This window comes from Spodoptera frugiperda, chromosome 12 (assembly GCF_023101765.2).
Source record: "Spodoptera frugiperda isolate SF20-4 chromosome 12, AGI-APGP_CSIRO_Sfru_2.0, whole genome shotgun sequence".
NCBI classification, from domain to species: Eukaryota; Metazoa; Arthropoda; class Insecta; order Lepidoptera; family Noctuidae; genus Spodoptera; species Spodoptera frugiperda.
In genome coordinates, this window is record NC_064223.1 from 10,810,701 (window position 1) to 10,833,583 (window position 22,883).

Sequence of the window (22,883 nt, forward strand, 5' to 3'; positions counted from 1 at the left end):
TTCACTGCACGGTTGCAAGCTGAAACCGCAACGCTTTGTGACGCATCCACAAATTGTTATTCGGGTCTGGGTGTAATGTGTATGTGAACTTGTATGTTTGTAAACGCACCCACGACACAGGAGAAAAACATAGTGTGTGGCAACGTTTAAAAAATCAAGAAATAAGGGGTGTGTTTATTGAGCCCTTACTCAGCACTGCAAGCACTATCAAGATATTATATCTCAAAATAACACTATTTTAAGATATAATATCCACATAACAGGTTGACTGGTAGAGAATGCCATATATAAATTTACCTTATGTACCACTATTCAATTGTATTTTGTATATTTAAGATCAAATACATAAATAACACCCAAGGAGACTAGTTTCCATTCGTTTGTAGTAAGCTTTACTACAGACCCGCGCCATAATTCTCAATATCAGGAATCGGGTAAAGATGAAAAATTAGCACTTTGACTATTAGGTAAGTTCTCGAGATAGTGTCTACGCAAAACATTCTTGACAAATTTCGGAATGGAATGTAATAATTTTGGGATCTTTCGCCTTGAGGAAAATGGGGAAAGTTCATCGACCTGAAGTTTACTTTTTTAACCGACTTTAAATAGGTGAGGTCCTCCTCGTTCTACGTGGAGGACTAAGGGGAGGTCTTTGTTCTGCAGTGGACGTCTCTCGGCCGATGATGATGATGATGATGATGAAATAGGAGGAGGTTCTCAATTCGATTTTTTTACTGTATAGAGTAACGAATTGTATAGAAATGACTGAACTTTACGTAAATTGAATTTTTAACATATAGTTATTAATTAGATCATTCTAGTTATTAATTAGAGTCAACATATCTAGTTATTAATTAGAGTAACTATTAATAAAGGTTTATACTATTTCTCGTCGCGTATTTGACCTTGGCAAATTTATGGATTTGTGCGCCGACGATGATGCATAAGACACTCGATGAATTAATTATAGGAGGCGACCTAAAGTAACTTAGCTTTTGGGAATAAAGACTAGAATACGTATTCTTATTTTATTACTATCACGCCGATAATTAGAATTAACAAAACAGTTAATTTATAATACGATATCAATAAGTGAGATCTAAAATTATAACGTAGATTTAAAAAACAAATCTTAATACAAAAGAACTTACTTAAATGTACCCAAGAGTAAGGCCAGCCAACACCCACTTTTCAGACCTTAACCTTCAGCTAACAATAAACGATTGAATCCATAGTGTATGACCTGTACACACATAATACATCTACATATTTATTTACATAGACAACTAACACGTTTAAACATGTTTACTCGAGAACACGCCTATTTGCTTAGGTCAGGGCGCTGTCATAGTTTGACACTCAACGAGACAGTATTGATGTAATGGTTTCACGATGACGTACTATAGGAATACTAGTTTTGCGTCTTTGGTTTTGCTCGTATAGAAAATGTAGCCTATGTCACTCTCCAGTCTCTGTACATTTTTTTAGGAACTCTTCGGTAAACGAGCAGACGTATCACCTGATGGTAAGCAATCTCCGTCGCCCATGGCACTTGAAACACCAGAGGCGTTATGAGTGCGTTGCCGGCCTTTTGGGGGTTAGGAATTTAAGGGTTGTTAGGGAATCGGGGATTGGTAAGATTGGGAAGGCAATTGGGCCTCCGGTAACCTCACTCACACAACGAAACACAACGCAAGCGTTGTTTCACGTCAGTTTTCTGTGAGGCCGTGGTATCACTCCGGTCGAGCCGACCCATTTCTGCCGAAGCATGGCTCTCCCACACTTACTCTAGATTATACCACAATTATGCCTTGATGTGGTATTAAAAAATAAGAGAATGAGTGATGTAAATTATTTCTTACGGAGCGATAGACTATTTATTGCCTGTATGTCGTGGTGGCCCGCCTCTCATGTACGAGGGTGCGGGTTGGAAACCCACCAACGGTGAGTATCAATGTCACTTTTTCCGAGTTAAATGAACTTTCAAAGATTATTAAGACACCACTGACAAACGGTGAAGGAAAACATCGTGAGGAAACCTGGGCTTACAATTTTTTTATTATAAGTTTGGAATCGTCAACCCGCATTGAGCAAGCGTGGTGAAACCTTCTCTTTGTGAGAAAAGGCCTTTGTTCAACAGTGGACACTTAAAGGCTATTGACACCAAATAATCTATCTATGGAAATAAATAACTTGGAAAGTCTTATTTCAAGCTAAAAGCAATAACATTCTATTCTAGCCAGTTGTTCATAATGTTTCGATGAAATATATTAAGACCGTTACGATTGGGGTCAAGTGTGACTCTTATATTTTACTTGGATGCTAGTTTGTGTCGTAAATAAGGGTTAACACATATTTGCTATGGTGATAAAATATGTTAGAGGCATCGTTCGTGTCTCGGCATAACTTGAATCTTATTGGTTGGATAGAAAAAGTTATTCGTTGTGTTGGCTATTGTACTGTAGAATTATGCTTGTAAATTAGGTATTTAAATTTAATCTTAAAGATATGCTCCATTATAATAAAAAAATACTTCTGCCAGCGGCTGTGCCCGTGTTTCCGTGAGATAAAAAGTATCCTAGGTGTTATTCCAAACCATAATCAACCCGTCTAATCCTTCCTCCTTCATCCCGAATTCTTCAGCCGTTTTAAGTAATAAACATACACACAATCATATAAACTCACAAACTTTCGCATTTATAATGTTAATAAAAAGTAAGATAAATATTGCACTGAATTAAAGCACTTTTAAGCATTTGCTTAATTCAGGCAAACTGATTATTATCTGTCAACTTCACATTCCATTCAATTCGAAATAACTTAACCGCGAGAGTAAGTGCCACGTTATTTAAAAACCTTATTAAACTAAAATAATACATTATATCAACGCGGGCATCTCGCCAACCGAGGGCAACTATTTATCAGTACCATCATTCATTTAAACAACAAAAGTATTTCACAGTTGGTTTTGGCACTAAACTAAATTGCTTTTAAGAACTTTTCTCAAATTGTATTAAGTAGAAGTCTGGTTTGAATTCCGGGTGAAAATATATTTAGTTCTTTCGTACATTTTTTGTTGTGTTATTTACGAAAGATATACAAATATTTCGTCAGACTGAATCGTGTCTAGACTCAGGCAAATAGCGACCTGTAATATCTTTTTCGAAATAAATATTTAGCAAAAAGAGCAAATGGAGTAAAAATAAACAAATGTTTTTGTATGTATAAGTAAGATATATTTTAACTTTAGTAGTACGAAAATTATTCGCCGGGTGGTCGCATGTGCGACCAAGTATTGCTGGGATTTTTTCGGTTGTTAGAAAATTTCACAGTAGTAGCATGGAGTTTGGAAATGTGCCCGGTATATGGTATCAGACTCACCCACTATTACATGGGACTTACAACATAAACTGTTAAAAGTGGGTACACATTATACAGTGGCATTACGGGCCATTATGTGCAGATCTGCATACACCTTTGGGAATAAAAGGCGTGACGATATATAATAGTACAAAATAGTTTAAACTTACCCGACTTTCTAAAATCAAGTCAATTTCATCATTGTAATGATGGGGAATATTACACGGGTACTTTTACTTAAACGGGAAATATAATCAGTAGTGACCTTAAGAAAGTTTATTTTATTACTTCTCCCGCGGCTGGCCCGTGTTCCCGTGAAATAAAAAGCCTGCTATTCCAGACCATAATCTATCCGCTGTTTTACATTTCATCCCGATTTCTTCAGCCGTTTTGACGTCATTAAGTAAAAAATAATGATATATTTTATATAATCATATTAAATTTTATACTGCATTTATTTATTATTTATGCCTACGTTTAAAAAACCTACGTGTCTATTGGGTTTCTAAACATAAATAAAACTTGTTTTTCACTACTTCGCTACTAAGCGTTTGTTGACCAATAGTTCATAGAAAATAAACAAAAAACAAAAGTCGGTTACGACCTTTTCACATAAAACAGTTTATCTATTTGACTAGTGTTGTTTTCAAACAAATTATAAAGCTTACCACGTGTCGATTTAAACAGTTATCTAGTATTGATCGTAGGTCAGTTTCTATGTACCTTTTAGTGCGATCGCCTGCTAGTGTTAAAGGTAGGTTAATTTTAATAATAGTTAGAACGATGGGGTTATTTTCAGGTTTTTGAACATTTCTCAGAGAGTACAGAGTATTTCTTTTAGAGGGCGTAAAATCGTCCTATAACTTTTTCCGCCTTCCACCTTGTTTTGGGAGTAAAATCGTCCTATATCCTGTTCCGCCTTGAGCAAGGCGAGAGGGAGTCTCAGACTCTTATTGACTAAAACCCACCCCGTCCCTACTCCTGCTTTTCGAGCTGCAGCCCCGGGAAACCCGCTAGATAGTCCGCAGCTCCGGTGGTTTGTGTTTTTGCCATGACGTTTAACGTGATAAACTTACTTAGTTTACTCATAGAGTATAATAAGTACAAATGGACTATTACATTGGACTGTCCAATTCTACCTTCTACATACCACTACGAAGCTTATAATTCACATAAAATTTATTAAAAGAAGAAAAAATCTAACTACTCAAAAAACGAAGGCTAACTTTAAACAAATATTAAACCTTAAAACGCAAATCAAAGGCTTTTCTTGTATTAAATATTACACGTCAATAACTAGCTTCAAGTATTTTTAATCTATGGCCAGACTTGACATAGCAGAACTTATTAAAAAGTTGAGTGCTGTCCATATTACAGGTTTTATGACTCAATTTCGTACCTAAGAAGTTTAATCATGAAATAGCAATATAATTATTCAATTTTCATAACTTATCTCCTTCAAAAATATTTTTTATGGTACAATTTGGTTTGAATAATGTTTTTTAAATAATGCCCTATTTTAATAATCTAGATTTATAGAACATTTAGATTTAACATAAGCTATGTAGTAGAAAGTCTGAATGTTCAGAAATTGGTTCAATTCCCAGGTAAGGGATGTGTCGTTTTTGATGTGTTAGTTTATTAGTAACAAATTGGGACCTGGTAATTTATTTGTCTACTCTGTCAAATAGGAACGTAACATAATCTCACTTTTTTATTTCCCAAGGGATAGGTAGACACATTCATGTACAATGTAACATACATTTCTGGCCAGTCATCATATGAACGAGCTTTTTTTTATCATCCGAGGTGTGAAGGAGTGTCAGACTCTTGCTGACTAAAAGCCACCCCGTTCCTACTCCTGCTCTTCTAGCCGGAGCCCCGGTAAACCCGCCAGGTAGTCCACAGCTCCGGGTAAATGGCATGTTAGCAATTCTTACCAATTAATGCTGTCAATTTTTAAAAAGAAATAAAAACAAAATGGCATAATTAGTCCATTCATGTTTGCTGAACATTTAAAAACCATTAATGCTCGATAGTTTTAAATAAATAATAATGCACTGTTGAAAACAAAATACTGCTGCAATATACGATTTAATAGCTCCTGTGTTAATCTACATATCAGATCAGTGACTAATAAACCAATTTAGTTTTTTTTTGTTGCATTTAATTTATTTTGTATTATTTTTACATTTGTATACAGGACGGAAAAGTTTAGAGATTAAATAATTTAATTAAAAAAAGTAAAAAATTAAGAAAGGTGATTTTTTATTTAATTTTGAACAATGTTGAGATTTCAGATATAATGCTTAATTTCTCCACTTCCAAATAATTATTATGAGTCTTTAAAAATATGTTAACAGTTATGCAATCACACTTAATATTATAAACGTGAAAGTTTGTTTGTTTGTCCGTCAATGACACTGAAAGTAATGAACTGATTTTGATCAAATTTGGCATACAGACAGTATATGAGTTAACTTAGGTGATAGGTTACTTTTTATCCCACTGGAATGCGGGCAAACCACTGGTAGAAACTAGTATGTTATATTTCAAATAATAAGGTATATGAGGTCTAAAGTAAAATTATTGAAAAGTAAAAAAAAACTTTATATATTTGACTTACCTTTATTATTTTGTTTTTCTCAATTTCAAAGTAAATTGTTCCGTCCACGATACGGCAGTACTTTCATCTTTTTATTCAATAGCTGTACAGAAAAACAATACATGAACAATACAGTTGCTGGGAAGTTGTAAAATCAAGTGTTTTTCTTTGATGTACAGGACGAGTCTAAACTTGAGTGTACTTCATTAGAGATCAAAATAAGTACAGAAGAAAAAAAAATCAAATTAGTGACTTTTAAAAAATAGACTATTGTTCATTTTACACGAATAGGTAAATAATTCACTACGGGTAAAGAGGGTAATTACTCAATAGTATTACTCAATATACGACTAGAAACTTGACTAACTGAAATTGTTTTAATTTTAGCCGTCAAATATCGAAATTGTTATTGAACTCTTTATCGAAATTCACTGTTTATATTGAACTTCCAATTATTAAGGAAATAATATTAAGAAGTTCAATATAAAGCTAAAAGTCCAATATATTTTACACATTTGTCAATAAAGTACTTTTTTTTTACTAAAGTAGTGGTTATTATTTCAGTATTTCGTGTCTAATTTCGTTTACAATACAAACAAAATGATCAATTTATTAATTATTATATAGACTCCTCTCAAAGCAAAGTCATTCACATTTCAAATACCATAAATCTCTTAATGACGTGAAGTGAAAAAACTATGACGTAAAGAACTTTATATATACCAAAGAAAATTGATTAAAACTGATTCGTTTTAGTATTAGTAGTCGAACTAATAGAGTTCAATTTTGTTTAAAGATTCTCGCAAGAAGAGATTCTGATATTTTTGTTACTTACGGCTTTAGAGAAGCGAAACTGAACACGGTACACTTCCCTCAAAACCTTTTATGTACTAACCTTAATTCGAAAGTTAGGGCAAGAAGCCCGAAAACAATTTAGAATACTTGACGTTTCAAGGTCAAATAGAAATGTGAAGTTAAGTTAATATTTTGACGGCATCGTGTATCGAATGGCCATGAAACAACGCTTGCGTTGTGTGTGTAAGGTTACTAGAGGCCCAGTTACTTCCCCTTCCCAATCTTCCTAATCTTCGATTCCCCAACAACCCTTAAATTCCTAACCCCCAAAACGCCGGCAACGCACTTGTAACGCTTCTGGTGTTTCGAGTGTCCATGAGCGGCGGCGATTGCTTACCATCCTTATTTATTATCATTACCTTATTGGAAGTAATATTATTTCCATATAATTTTTGAAATCATACTTAATATCATAATAAATTTTAAGTTTGTTTGGATGTTTCTTCGTCAATCACGATGAAATTACTGGACAGATTTTGATGAAATTATGTATACAGACAGGGTATGATCTAACTTGTGTGATAGAATACTTTTTGACCTACAGGACGCGGGTGAAATCGCAGGCAGAAGCTAGTACATCATATTATATATAGCTTCATCCTCATTTATTTATCAATAAAAAAACAAGCTAGAATTATGTAGTTGTTTTACCAATCGGCTTTTATCAATACTGTCTATCGTTTGATTTTATTAGTACATTAGTACTAACATTAGCAGCAAACAACAGTACCTACATTAATAATAACCACCTAGGTTGTTTTCCTATCAATCTTAATAATATAGCCAGTTCTGAAAAAAACAGTTATTAGTCATAATTATTATTGTAGCTGCATATATGACAAACATCAATTACTTGAAAGTTTAATTTAAAAAATCATTAGTTCAAACATTTTTCAAATTTAAATTCGTTTCATCACATCATCCTGTACACATATAAAGGATTAACTCCACTCCACATTGGCGTACACATTGCAATAATAAGGATTAATAATTCAAGTGCGATTGCAATAATCAGGATTATATTACTTTTACAGAACCCTAATGCGGAATGCATGGAGTACTGCTATCGGTAACATCAGTGTTGGAAGTGTAAACACAGTAAATAGCTTGTTCAAATCATGGAGGAAAATCGCACCGACATATACCATGGACTTATATTCGTTGGAAAAGTTTAAAAAATATAAAAAGGATTGGAGTTGTAAGTTTTATTTTTGTTTCATTAATGTGTTGTCGTGTGTGTGATTTGTTTTGATTTGATATGGTGTGCTGTTGTAGTTCTGTTTGTAGCTTTTATTATCTTGCATATTTGATGATAAGATATTGGGTATTTAAACAAGAACGTGTTAATATCGTACTTTTCGATTTTGAAATTGTTTAGATAGTTTTTGTAAGTAATAACGAAACAGTGAACTACATAGAGGGATTATATTAAAAAAAAATACACTACAAATACAAGATAGAGTGTAATATTATTATAATTTTCGCGCGACATACTAAATTAATTTTTATGTTATCGGCCTACTCGCGTAACTGTTTGACGAGGAACTCGACTAGTTTCAAGCCATGCTAGAAGTTCATATTAAAGAGCAGTATTCTGCGACACATGACGCGTGAATATGAGCCCCTAGCATGGCTTGAAACTAGTTCCTCATCAGTGCGAACAGTTATGTGAGTAAATCGCATTGAGCAAGTGTGGTGATTAATGCTCAAACCTTCTCCATGCGAGAAGAGGCTTTGGCCAATAGTGGCAGTTGATGTGTGATGTGACATTTATTTTTCAATTAAAAGTCAACTGGAAATAAATAAAAATTATCAGAAATGAGGTCAGTTGTCAAAAGTTTCCGCATTTTGTTTGATTTTATATTCCAGTCGTAAGAATGAGATGAACAGGCTTCTTTATTTTCTCAATAAAAACTTTTTAGTTCATGATCACAACAGGAGTATTAAACGATATAATGACGCCTTACCATAAACGTTTAGGCGCTTCGATTTTGAACTAAGAATTTTTTGTTATGGATCAGAATTTAAGATTACCTTTAAACTTAATTAAAATCGTTGGGCAAGTGAATTTGCTATATTTTTGTCAATCCATTAGAATGGTTGGTTTTTAATAACATTGGTTCTTTTAAACATTTTGAAGAAATTATGTACATTGACTCTGTTTGGGTCTGGGTGTCATATTATGTATGTGAACTCGTATGTTTGTAAACGCTCCCGCAACATATGAGAAAATACTAAAGACTATAGCGGGGCGTACGTTTAAAAAAACATTTTATAAATATTGATAGAATAAAAATAGCATTCAAATGAAACTTAAGAAACAGACTCACAAAACAAATACTTACTGCTTCTGAACCCATTTCAAAACTTCCTCCAAAACAGCAACTCTATGTCCAACTAACAAAAGTTAGTGAACCAATTAACAAAGTTTTAGTTGTTTCATATCTAGTAACGTGTTATCTAGGACTAAGAAGTACAAAGATATATTTTCCCCGAGAGCCTAAGTCCTAAAAGGGAAGCCTAAAAGCAAACAGTTAGGCCGAAATAAGGCATTAAATTCATCTGAGCAAGCACATAATGAAACATTTTATAGTTCTTTTTAAAGCACTTGTGTTTCTGTGTGGTTGATTTTACGCTGTGGTGTCTATTTCTTGATTTATGGGTTATGAAAAATTTTTGTTGATAGTTAAGGAAAAAGGTGTAAAAGGAAATATGGTATAAATGATCTAAAGTGCTTATAACTAGAGGAAGATAAAAAAATAACTTAAATGTGGATGTTTGGCTTAAGTTCTAAGGCTACGTTCACATAGAAGCTGAGTTGTGTAGACTGAGCAGTCATATAAAAAAAACCTACCAGTCGCATTGCTCAAAATACATAATTCGTCCCCGTTCTGATTCAGTGGAAACAGTTAGAGGAGTTGAGAAGATTTACATTAAATTATACATATATGGTTTTTGTTTGCTCCGTTCGGGTCTGCTCGGCTATGCTCGGCCCCGCTTGGTTCCACTCGGTTCCACTCAACTCCACTCAGCTCCACTTGGATTCGCTCGACTCCACTCCTCTCCGCTTGGCTAAACTTCACCTAGCTGTACAGCTCAGCTCTGCACTGTTTAGTGGAAACACCTTCCTATTTACACTACACAGCTTTACACCCCAAAGCTGTTGTTTACCAACGTGGACAAAAGGATTAAGTTTATATGTATGTTAAGACAAGAATAACATTTTTATCTTCATATTACATAAAAGAACAAACGTCTGTCTCTGCGTTCAAAACAAGTAATAATAAGTTAGTTGACCAAAAAGACGTTAATCATAAAACTAATGTGATAAAATCACATACATAAATTCTTCTACATAAAATCCCGTATTCTGCACAGATCCAGTAAACATCCGTTACCAAGAGCCCGTGATACAAGAGAAGGAGAAACCATGTTCCACCTTCCAATCCGCTATGAAGGCAACCCTGACCATAGGACAGTTTTTCGGTTTGAATCCTGTACAAGGCATACGTGGAAATGATCCTGCTAAGTTAAGGTATGTTTGGGACATTGTCATTAAAAGAAAGTCGTTATAGTCTACTGCTGGACATTAAGTTTTCTCTACATGAGAAATTATCTCCAATATATAAGAGAGCCTGTAGTTAAGTCTGTAGCAATTTCAGAGTTTCTTAGGACTATATTTCAACGGGACACCTTGGCGATGCGACCAGTTACGCCACAGTGGTTTCCGTATGTAAGCCGCCAAACTAGACACAATGCATTCACCAGAATCGCCAGAATACACACTGCGACAGTATCAAAATTGACCTCGAAGAGATAGCACTAACGGCTGGACTGGTGACTGAGTGAGTGAGACACCACATACCTCTATAGTGGTTGTTGGTGACGCGACCAGCGTGAATGTACGATCAGTAACATTATGTGCTGTCGTACAAGTAGGGTGCTCTGTCTCTCTTATTGGCAAGTGGACCTAATGAGGTGAATAACCATCTATAGTAATCTCTGTATACATTTTGTTGGTAGCGGCGATCGGTTGCGCCACCATGGAGTCCCGGTGAAAACCCTAGTCCTTTAACCCAGTCCTTAGCAATTGATTTCTGTACAAAATCGATATAAAATCAAAAGGAATAGTTAAGGCAATCATTAAATGTCTCTGAGTGCGGAGTAGTTAGGTACAAAATCATCCATTCCCTTCCAGATTTAGGCTTCTATCATGGCGCTGCGCCTTCACAGCGATATCTCTGATGGGCCAGTTTACAATGGCCTTCGTACTATTCCTCAGCTTGTTCAAAGAGGCAGCTTCTACTGTGGACACTGCAAGTTAGTAAACAACACTTATGTACATTTGATAATCTACATTATTTATGGATTGTTTATTCGAGAAGAAAAATATAGAAAACAATATTTACTAAAGTGACTTACTGACTGAACGATAATAAAAAGCTTACGATGCATAGGAATTAATGTTTGTTAGAAAGTGTAGGGGAGTAATACAACAGCATAGTAATATTCTTAACCTCCAAGAAATCAGGTAATATAGGAATTATGTTATCGTACGTGAGAAGTCTAGTTAAACCATACATGACTGCGCGGTTGGCCCGGTGGTCGTGCAACGTGTAGCGGGTTCGATTCCCGCACGGGGCTACTCTTTATGTGATCCACAAATTGTGGTTTCGGATCTGGGCGTCGTGAGCATGAGAAATTGTATGTTTGTTAACACACCCACGAGACTGGAGAAAATCCTAGTGGGGCATATATATATATATATATATATATATATATATATATATATATATATATACAATGTGATAGGGGCGAGACTTCTAACCCGTTAAGGCTGAATACTACATCTAATTTTAACGACAAAAGTCCTGGGTCGAAGGGGTCGAAATCCCTAAAAATTATGGCCATTTTCATATTTTTTTTACTTTTTTTTATATCAAAGGTTGTATGCGTCGTAGAAACAAAAAAAAAAAGACGACAAACGGTAGCTAATAACCTTGGCTAACTAATTCATTACTTTTTTCATATGTTTGATAATGTTTTAGTGAGAAAAAAAATAATTTGTGAATTATTCTTACCGAAAAAATCACTATTTTCCTATATTTTCAATTAGGGGTTCAACCCCCCATATTATTTTTTTGTCGATAAAATTAGATGTAGTACTCAGCCTTAACGGGTTAGAAGTCCCACGCCTATCACATTGTATACTAGGTTTCCATTGTAATTGACACAACGTAAAAGTACTTTACTTATATTCAGATTCAATTAATAGTCATGCTCTTCCTGAAAATCTTGGAACTCAATACTGTCTCCGACTAAAGATAATAATAGCTACTATCTCAGAACTTGCTTCTGGCTTTTAATTTCCTCTTGACCTGCCGTATTGCGGCAGAATACAATTAAAATTCGAAGAAATAGTTCAAGACGAGCTATTTCAAGTTTGTTTTGCATGCCATAATGTTCCTTTTGTTAAATAAACTATTTTACATTACAGAGCTTTAATGTAATGATGGATCTCTGTATATAATACACGCATCTAATATTTGGAATAAAAAGATCTGTTGTTTCATTTTGTTTATTTTTCAAATACAAGTCGTTATTTTATTGTTTTTTCTTGCTAGTTTTAATATTCTTAAGCTCAGATAATTTAATGTGTACGTTCGTTTAAATGGTCGCCTCAAAGAGCCACAGATGGGGTTCAGTAGGGCTGATGCCTGATCCAAAGCTGCGGACTGCCTAGCGAGTTATCAGGGCTCTGGCTTGAAGAGCAGAGTGGTAGGAACGGGGTGGTTTTTAGTTAGTAAGAGTCTAACACTTCCTCTCGCCTCGCCCAAGGCGGAAAAACCGTTAGACGACGAAAAAAAAGAGGGTCTAAAAACGAATGTGTTTAGCAAACAAACTAAGTACAGCATTACTATACTATTATATCTACTTCATTATATGTTTCCAGCCACACTATTATTCTACGGATTCGGTTTTACAACGACAATATTATTTTTCCGGATTGCAATAAAATGGCCGCAGTTGTCAATGATTATAGCTAAGGGAGAAGCTGCTGACCCTAACACAGACGCCAAACTAAGTAGAAAGTTTAACATCGCTTGTGCAGTAATATTGTCATTGGCTTTTGGTAAGTATTACTTAATTATTTTAAATCGTTTTTTTTTATGAAGCACGGGCGTTATCGAGCAGACGTATCACCTGATGGTAAGTAATCACCGCCGCCCATAGACACTTAAAACACCAGAGGCATTACAAGTGCGTTGCCAGCTTTTTGGGGGGTTAGGAATTTAAGGGTTTTTGTTCGGGAATCGGGGATTGGAAAGAGGGGAATTGGGCCTCTTCCTCCGCCACTCTAACCTCACTCACACAACGAAATACAACGCAAGCGTTATTTCACGTCGGTTTTTATGTGAGGCCGTGGTATCACTTCGGTCGAGTCGGCCCATTCGAAAGTATGATAATAGGGTAGATGACCAATTTTTATTTTAATGTCCGTCTGGTAGATTAACAAGCTAACCACCACATCGGTCACTGACCGATACTTAGCGGAAAATTTGCCTTCAACAGTTTTCTTTTGGCAGTTAATGCTTTAATTTAATAACACACACGAATTTTACTCGCTGCTATCATTACTCGAAATTGGTAAAACTTTTCTCAGTTTATTTACGTATGATTATTTTCAGTTAATTGATTGAAAATCTTATTTTTCAGTGGAACACGGGTTTTCAGAATTGCATGGAATGTCTATAGCACTAGATTGTCACCCGGAAAAGCCTTTGTATGAAACGTTCATGAGGGGTAGTTTCGCCTGGCTGTTTTTATACATCCCATACAATGATTTTGTAGGATTTCTTGCTCATGTAAGTATAAACTGAAATAAAGTTCTCAACGCTCAATTTTTAACCCACTGCAAAAATAAAGAAGATTCTTTGTTTGACTTATAAGCATGTATGTATATTTGTGCGAGTTTATCTTGCGTTTGGTTGAACCGATTTTGATGTAGTTTTCAGCATAGTATTTTTCTGACTTAGGAAAAAAAAACAGGAATTTCGATTTATAAATATGCTATTATATCATAATATATATGTCAAGGGTCTCTTTATTTTGAATTTATAGTTCTATCTATTAATAATTTCGATCTGTTAGGAAGTACAGAAAATTATTATTCATTTCAGTTTTTCAACATACAAAGTACTTTCAACTGGAACTTTACGGATGTGTTCGTCATTTGTATGAGTACGTACTTGACAGCTAGGCTCGAGCAAGTCAATCAGAGGATTATAGCCGCTAAAGACAAGGTATTTCATACTACAACCGCAGTTTTTTGTTTGTGCTAATTTGTATAGATTTTTTTTATTGTTTAAAAATCTTTTCATCGTTTTCAAGGTCATCTCTGAACTAAAATTTATTAAAGTCAGACGAGTGGAATTGGAATTAAGGACTTGTATAAGTATAATATACACTTGTATAACTATAGTTACTAAACATTAATGTTGTAAAAAATCATATAGTTTAATTTATTATTCGAATTAAAATTGCTCAACTTCATGCTCATTAATGGTTCATTAACACTAAGACAGTCACAAAGCAATTAAAAAAACTTACAATAATATATTTTATCCAGAACTTACCGTCTTCATTTTGGCGTACGATGCGCGAGGACTACAACAGAACAGTACACTTGGTGCGACAAGTTGACAAGATGATTGGGGGGGTAGTGTTCATATCATTCGCTAGCAACCTGTTCTTCGTCTGCTCACAGCTCCTGCATACACTTGCGTGAGTATTTTATATTACAAATGTCATACACTAGTTGATTATACTATAGATATATTTGGAACCCTTAATTAGTACAAGTTTGCTTTACGTTTAAACTAATCGAAACGCGATTGCACTTTTATTGGTTAGTTTATTCGAGCCGGCAAATCAGAGCGCCGGACGCGCTTTCGTTTCAATCACTTTAAACGTATGTAAAATAAACTCGTACTAAGCCCTTTGTAAGCGTTGTGGTTATTAAGACATATTTATTATGCCATAGATAGCAGGCAGCAATTTTATTCTTAAGAGTAGAAGTTAAACATGTTTCCTAAGGTCTTAATTTTACGTTGGTGGATGTTTCCTAATTTTATTATTTTGTTTTCATCACAGCGGCGGTATAAAAGCATCACCAAAATGCAGACCGGACTTGCCTGATGATCGGCGGTATGTAAATTATTTACCTATATATTATTGCATTCCAATTTATTTGAAAACCACAATACTAACTACAGATGTACAGTTTAATTTTATAAATAACTGCAACCTACAGCCAATTTCAATATCTGATCTTAAGATCAGGAGATGATTTTAGATTAATCTAAAATCTTTGGATCGATCTCCATTTTTGACAGAAACTCTATAGAACTAATGTCAATGGTAAAAATCGATCTTAATCTAAAAATAAGTCGGCTGAGCAATGAGCTGCCACGCGTATCCAACAAGTGTAGTATCCAGAAATTGTTGTTTCGGGTTTGGGTTTGATTTGTATGTAAATTTGTATGTTTGTAAATACGATCCTACGATACAGGAGGACATTATAGTGTGGGGCAACGTTCTTTTTTTAAACAAAAATTGGCAGCTAATTAGCCAGCTCTTCAAAATCCTTTCCTTTCATCAATATCTGGCTATAAAACTTAACATTTGCAGATTCTTCGGCGGCTACGAGCATTCAATATACTTCGTCTATTCGTTCCTGTTTCTCGTCGTGAGATCGCTGGCAGTGTCTTTGACTGCTTCTAAAGTGCATGCTGCCAGCATAGAGCCGGCGCATGCGCTGTATGATGTGTCTTCTGCTAATTACTGTGTGGAGGTGAGAACAGGAGCTATATTGTTTGAAAAAAGTTTTGTAGATCAATTGGATTTTTGACAAAACTTTGCTCGATGTTAGTGGTACAGTATGGGGTGTTGATTGCACCGTTGATGCGGTGACTGAGTAACTAAAAGGCGGGGGCCTTTTGTTTAAAAATCTTATTGTGAAAAGCCACTTGTAAAAGTTATAAATACATTCTGAATTACGTCAGACTTACTACCTATTATAGAGAACTTTCAACACTACCAAAACAACTTTTCACCGTCAAAAATACCGTTTACCTACTTAAAAAAGAAGTAAGAAAGATTTCTCAACGACAAAACAGGAGTAACTTATATAACTAAATACCAAACACAAATAAAGGACAACAAACCGAAAATTTCGTAAGTTGTTGTAACTGGATTATTTTTACCGACCCCACCTCGCCACGGGAAGTTTCGTAAACAAACATGTACTTACTGAACTTTCGGGGAACTAGAAAATTGTTCAAGGTAACATGTTAGACGAAATTACTAGTGTTTGTTAATGTTTAAGGCCGTCTTGGATATAGCTATACTATATGTATATTAATATATCGAGCTATTTTATAGTATACATAGCATTTAGTATACCTAGAGCTCCGTCTGTACGTACTATATTCTCAAAATATCGCACACCTAGTAATATATTGGTACATTTACAGTTTTCATATTTTTCCTGACTTGTTTAGTTTTTAGTTTACTGACCAATGAACCGTTGTTTTACGTGCATGAGGGGGGAACCTACAATAATGTTATTATGATACTTACAACCTCTCTCGATGAATATGGAAATAAATAGATTAATTAACACTTTTAAACACGTAAACCATATAAAGTCAATTTCGCATTTTTTGCAGATGTGCCAATATATTACTAGGTGAGCGATATATTTATAAATTAGAATATATTTCGTGGATATATTTCATAGAAATATTATTTATTATCTATAGTTTGTGATGGCATTTATGTAGCGCACTAAGAAGATACTTATTATGCAGTAAAGGGGTCCAGGTAAAAACAGCAACCACGTTATTGAGGCAGTTAGCTTTTTAATCCATTGTCTTACGAAGTAATATTAATTTTCAAGGATTGCACCTAAAGACCCTAGTCTTTGAACTTCGCAGTCTCATTTGAGATCTTGGAATGAAAGAGATTATTTAAAAAAATATATTAATTGCAGGTGGAAAGGTTTCTGGACCAGATACACGGAGACACGGTGGCTTTGAGTGGTCTTCAGTTCTTCCACGTGAAACGGGGATTAATATTAACGGTGAGATATGCTTTGTTTTAAAACCAAGATCATAAATATGCAGTTATATACATATAAATACTAACCTTAAGTTATCCTCAATTACAGTTGATAAGCGTCTATCGGCTGTTAATGATCAAAGGCCTCTTCTCACACTGCTAAAGTTTGACCATTAATCACCACGCTTGCTCAAGCGCTTGCGGGTTTACGATTTCAAATTCATAATTAGAAATTGTAAGTCCAGATTTCCTCACGATTTTATCCTTAACCATCTAGTGGTGTCTAAATATTCTTAGAAAGTACGTATAACTCGGAAATAGTCATATATTGGTACTTGTCATTGGTAGGTTTCAAATGCATCAGAAGCATGTGTCTTAAACCTCTGGGTAACTGATATACAAATAGCAAGAAACAATTGTATCCTACAATTTATTGCCAACATTCTACTAGATTTTATGGCGTTAAAAACAACCGACTTAATACCGTACTTAATTCGACATTCGACACAAAGGTGAAAACAAAGAGGTAAACAAACAAATACGTTGGTAATCGTTCGACGGAAAAAGAAACACCCTAATTATGTATTTAAAAATAGGTGCCATATTTTTGTTTGTTTCCAAGCAAAATCATTTTAAGAAGTCTTACATAATAATCACGAACGATAAAACGGTTTTACGTTGGTCAACTTCTGTGCGTAAGTTGACAAAGAAAGCCTTAACTTATTTCCAGATATTACGTCACTTTTCAAAATCGTCATCCTGAGGGTTTATTTGCCCGTGTTTTACAAGTTATGTAATTATGACGTCATGTCTTTTATTTCTTTAAAACGGTTGTGGGTTGTGAAATCCCCTTTTCGTATATAGGTGTGTAGAAAATCTTTGTAATAGTATGAAGTACTGAATTGTGTAAGTTTTTTGGCAGTAGGCTTACTTCTTAACCTGTGGGGGCTTCGGAGCATGACTACTAAGGGGACTCGGTGCTCCTTACAGGTGCTAAGGGTTGTCACCGGGGTGGTTTATCCCCAAAAAGCTAGGCGTCATCAAAACGTTTCCCCCATCATCAAAAATAAAGTTCATCCCTTTATACATATGAGACCCATAACCTAACTAGTATTATCTTATGTTATATTGAGATATCACTAACAAAACGCGATCTTAGTTATTATATTCGTAAAACAGTTTTCAATTGGAAATTCAACAAGTTACTTCTTAGAGAACAATATCTATTGAAATTGTAGGGGCAAGTCAGCGCTCCATAGTTACTCTTTGAGGCGTCCAAACGCCAAGCTACGTGCGGTGAGCTATGATAGCGAGCATGAACAATGAACATTATTATGATACTAGCTTCTATTGGGAAAGTAGTCTATAATGTTGTTATACACTATCACTATTTGCCGCTCTTTTTTTTGACCCCAAGGTGGGAAATCCTCATGGAGTCCTCTCGCCTGGGGAGGACGAAAGAGACTGTCAGACTCTTACTGACTAAAACACCATAAGCTGCCCCTGTTCCAATTTTCATTCCGATCCCTTCAGCCTATTGAGATGATTAGGTGATTGCGTTACAAACATACACAAAAACATGTAGACACACAAACTTTCGCATTTATTATATTAAGTGTTATGACGGGACACGAAAATCATTCCATGTTAACGCTCTGTTATGACGGGAAAGATAGACAAACAAACACACATACACATGTACTAATAAGGATAATAATATGTGTGATAAACGATGATGATATCTATCCAAACTGTAATTAATTGTTACGTTATTTCATTATTCTAATTACACATGTTTACGTAATCATACACAACAACATCACGCCTTTTATCCCCGAAGGGGTAGACAGATGTGCGCATAAGGTAACGACGCTTAATACCGCTATACAATGTACACACACTTTTTACCTTTTCTATTGAATAGAATTAATAATATATGTACAAGTCCCATGTAATAGGGGGTGAACCTATTGTCATATACTGGGTACAATTCCAGACTCCGTGCTACTACTGAGAAATTTTCAAAACACGAAAAAAAAACTAGTAATACTTTGCTCGACCCGGAAATCGAACCGGGGACCCATCGTCAAGCAGTCGCACTTGCAACAGTCTATTTAATATGTATGTATGTATGTATGTATCTATTCATCATTATCGACATGCCTTATAAAAAAAATTATAAGTACCGTAAAACATGGCAACTTTACCATATTTTAGAACAAAACACGAAATATATTTTTAACCATAAGACGCATAGAAACCAAAACTATATATTTAGAATTGTAGTCTATCTGGCTCACTTTACCGTAATCGTCATTAAATACAAACACTTATTTTAGCCGTAGTAAAGAAAAAACAACATGGGTAAAGATACCAAATTTTTGGCAACTTTACCTACGCGCCGTATTCATCGTGTATTGCATATTAAAGAGTTGTTGAGGTACAGAGGGCTTCATCTAGGACCTCTTCGTATTATAATGCAAACAATATGAGGGAATCTATAAAGATAACGGCTACACAGACATTAGGGAAAGTTGCCACGGGTTTCATCGTAATTTACATACAAATAATTTGTTACGCTCGGGGTTGTCAAAAAAGGAGGAACATTTTTATGACATGTATATTTAAAAAAAAATTAATAAATCTTAAACCTAAAGTAAAAAAACGCACAAATTTCTAACATAAATATTATTCCCTTTTAAACTAAATTAAGTTCTAAAATTTTAAGTATTTATGTTTAAAATTGTAAAAAAGGCTACAAAATAATGTTTAATCCTTGACTTTTTAATTTTATGACTTCACTATCTCCATAGCTAATTATAACATCACTTCCGTATAATTTTTATAGTGTCTAGCTCCGAGTTTTCTGCGGTTTTGTTTCATGGGAGCCATTTTGGCTGTAAAACAAAAGGTATTATTAAATACATTATATCTTATCATCCAGGATATTCACTATTATGCTGTGAAATTTAGGTATTCGAAAATGGTTACATACACACAAACAAGAAAAAAACATTTATTGCCAACCCTAACTGTAGGTAAAGTTGCCACAAAGCAGGCCGTGGCAACTTTACCTAACCTGTGTCAACATTACCGAAGCGATTATTTATCAATAAATTAAAGAAAAAGCAATTGCTGACATTACAACAGTAATCCCAACTATAATATACATACAAGATCAAAATTTCACTCACCTGTGACAAATAGTTAAGGCTCTGTAAGCACAATTTAGGAACAACTAACTTTTAGCTCATTTTCACGCATACATTGTGACGGCCATTACTGGCATAATAGCAGTCTTACGTCTACGCAAAATATAGTAAATATTTCCTTTTAATGTCTAAAAAATACTTCTATTACAAAACAGAATTCTAGTGGGTAGATTTTAAGATAAATGAGTTTATACCGAATACCTATAGTATGGTAAAGTTGCCAAGGGCCCGGTAAAGTTGCCATAGTTTACCGGTATGTTTATTATACTATCATAGTATGTTGTAATATCTACTTGGTGCTATTATTAAACAAACAAGAAATCTTCACAAGTAACCGCTTTCCTTGTAACTTGGACGCGTACTAAGACTTACCGTCTTCAATTCTCAGCGGGAGTTGGTAATTAAATAATAACATCGGATTTGCGATGCTTCGCTGCGTCAACTGCCAGCCAACCTTGACTTCGTTGAGAAGCTGTTTGTGGTCCAGCGTCTGTACTGATTTATACGAATAAATATAAACAGAGTAGATGTAAACTAGCAAATTTAAAAAAATTAAAAAAAAGTAAAAATTGCTAAACAATATTAATATATTATGTAATATAATATAATATTAATACCTTGTCTCATAATTCGATTAGATTTCAGCCATGATTGTCCCACTGCAGAGCAAAGGCCTCCCTACTCTCATAAAAGTTAATAAAATTATACGACTTACTTTGGCAACCTGTTCGAGAATGCTCAACTAATTTCAAGCCGAATTAGAGCTCATTATGATGATGATACTCACCGGTGTGCTCAACGAATGACGTCACGCACTCAATCTATTTGTTAATTTCAAATTAAGTGTATTTTTTTGACTAACGTTATGTGTAGACAATAATCGAATGTCCCTTATAGTAATACTCAATACAAAATCTTTCAAAGTGCTAATTTGAACGTCCTTAAGACGAAAACGTCGAACCATCGTTAAGGAAATTCTATCCAAACTCGACTTTATGAACACAATTCACTTATAACAGTGCGGTTTCACTATTATGAGAGAATCCTTTGTTTGCAAGACAGGAAGGCCGAGGATATAATAATTACGACGGATCCCAACTTCAGATTAAATTATGTATTAAATCAACTTCCTTGTATACGTATGTTTAATCTTAATTATTATTTTGATGCCATATTGACTGCTCGTTTGTTGATTAGGAAGTTAGTGCGATTAGGGAAAGGACTGCTCTAAAAAGTACTGTTTGTAAATAATACTGTAAGTTTATTTATGCTCGGGGCGCCGGTTCAAAGCAGAAGTAGGAACGGGGTGGTTTTTAGTCAGTAAGAGTCTGACACTCCCTCTCGCCTCACCCTAGGCGGGAGAAGTCATTGGATGATTCCGCCCCCTCAAAAAAAGGTTTATTTATGTTAATATGACTATTTTTTCAGTTTTCTCTGGTTCCAGTTGGCACTTAGTGGTAGATTGAGATGAGTAGTGTGCCGGTGGAGAAGTCTATATCAAGTCGTGGATGTGATAACGATGATAAAAAATATATTTTTGTTTCCAGATTGCCGGCACAATAGTCACCTACGAGCTGGTATTGATGCAGTTTACAGGAGTTACTCCTTCGTCGCCGGATCCCGGTTAATATTTATGGCGCCTTTCTTCAATCATGCTGAAATTATTTATTAAAGTGTTGAATAAATTAATTACTGCTGTTCTCATTCTTTCATGAAAATGTTCTTTTAAAAGTAGTTCTTTTTTTATTAAAAGTACTACTATGATTTATTTCTATATAATAGAAGTTGATATATGTGTAATTATCACAATAAAACGAACTTATACCAAAACAGTTCCTGTACTAAATTTGCGTAACCAAATAATTTTGTATTTGTTTATCTGTTGCTGACAAGTGAGGCGTGTGAAACAATGCACTCTCTACGAATTCATTCAAATAACGACCTTAAACTGCTTTCAATAGTTATGTAATTAGCAAAACTAGGGAATTGGTGACAAAAACACGGTCCGCGTTGCAAATAAGAGTACGGTACCTACCTTACTGTTGTAAGTGACGTAGCAAATTTCGTAGCAAAAGTTGTAGCAAGAGCGTAGCAGTTTCGTAGCAAGTGTCGTAGTAAATATTGTAGCAAAAGGTGTACAGCCATACTCGATAACCTATTTACTAATAGGCAATAAATTAAATGTGGCTGCAAATGATACTATAGAGATGAAACTGATACATGTTGTATGGAACTGATAACAGTCAAAATAATAATTATAAAAAATAATTGACGAACTTAAAATAATTGATTGTTGTATATTATGTTTGAGTGTAAGCAATTATTGTTGATGCGCCTTATAACTAAAAATAAACACTTGGGTTCAAGCCTTGATAAATCCATATTTTATAAAATGTAGAGGACTTATTCGAATTATATTATTGAATCAATTCTTTTCAAAGATTTACTTTTTAACTTACATACTAATACAATAGAGCGGATTTATTAAAGAAATATTAATTTGGGATTGGTCCCTGATATGGGATAATCCAAAATGAATATAGTTGGGCAGTCCATTGATTGAACTAAAGGATTGATTTTTGGCTTCTTATTATTATTTAGTCTTGTTGGGGACTTAAGATATAATGAAATAGCCTCAGTACTGCATTAAAATGACTGGTAGCAGATAAAATATATATTATAAGATTTAGTCTTTATAAAAGTGGTTTTATTCATTTATTTATACACTT

General features: G+C 34.5%; 1 protein-coding gene across 1 annotated transcript; it reads left to right on the forward strand.

Annotated features, from left to right (window-relative positions):
• The first annotated feature begins 7,861 nt into the window (after nucleotides 1-7,861).
• LOC118262798 (gustatory receptor for sugar taste 64e-like) lies at nucleotides 7,862-21,782 on the forward strand. Its single transcript, XM_035574408.2, has 11 exons — nucleotides 7,862-8,018; nucleotides 10,199-10,355; nucleotides 11,019-11,140; nucleotides 12,774-12,953; nucleotides 13,538-13,686; nucleotides 14,002-14,124; nucleotides 14,451-14,605; nucleotides 14,975-15,028; nucleotides 15,512-15,674; nucleotides 16,875-16,964; nucleotides 21,702-21,782. The coding sequence occupies exons 1-11, from the start codon at nucleotides 7,862-7,864 to the stop codon at nucleotides 21,780-21,782; spliced, it is 1,431 nt and encodes a 476-aa protein (XP_035430301.2).
• Nucleotides 21,783-22,883: the final 1,101 nt, after the last annotated feature.

Excerpts from the sequence above, each read along its gene's own strand:
- LOC118262798 (XM_035574408.2), top strand. The coding sequence starts at position 7,862 with ATGCGGAATGCATGGAGTACTGCTATCGGTAACATCAGTGTTGGAAGT. Across the intron at positions 14,606-14,974 it reads CAGCTCCTGCATACACTTGC|CGGCGGTATAAAAGCATCAC; the intron begins GTGAGTATTTTA and ends TTTTCATCACAG. Across the intron at positions 15,029-15,511 it reads GACTTGCCTGATGATCGGCG|ATTCTTCGGCGGCTACGAGC; the intron begins GTATGTAAATTA and ends TAACATTTGCAG.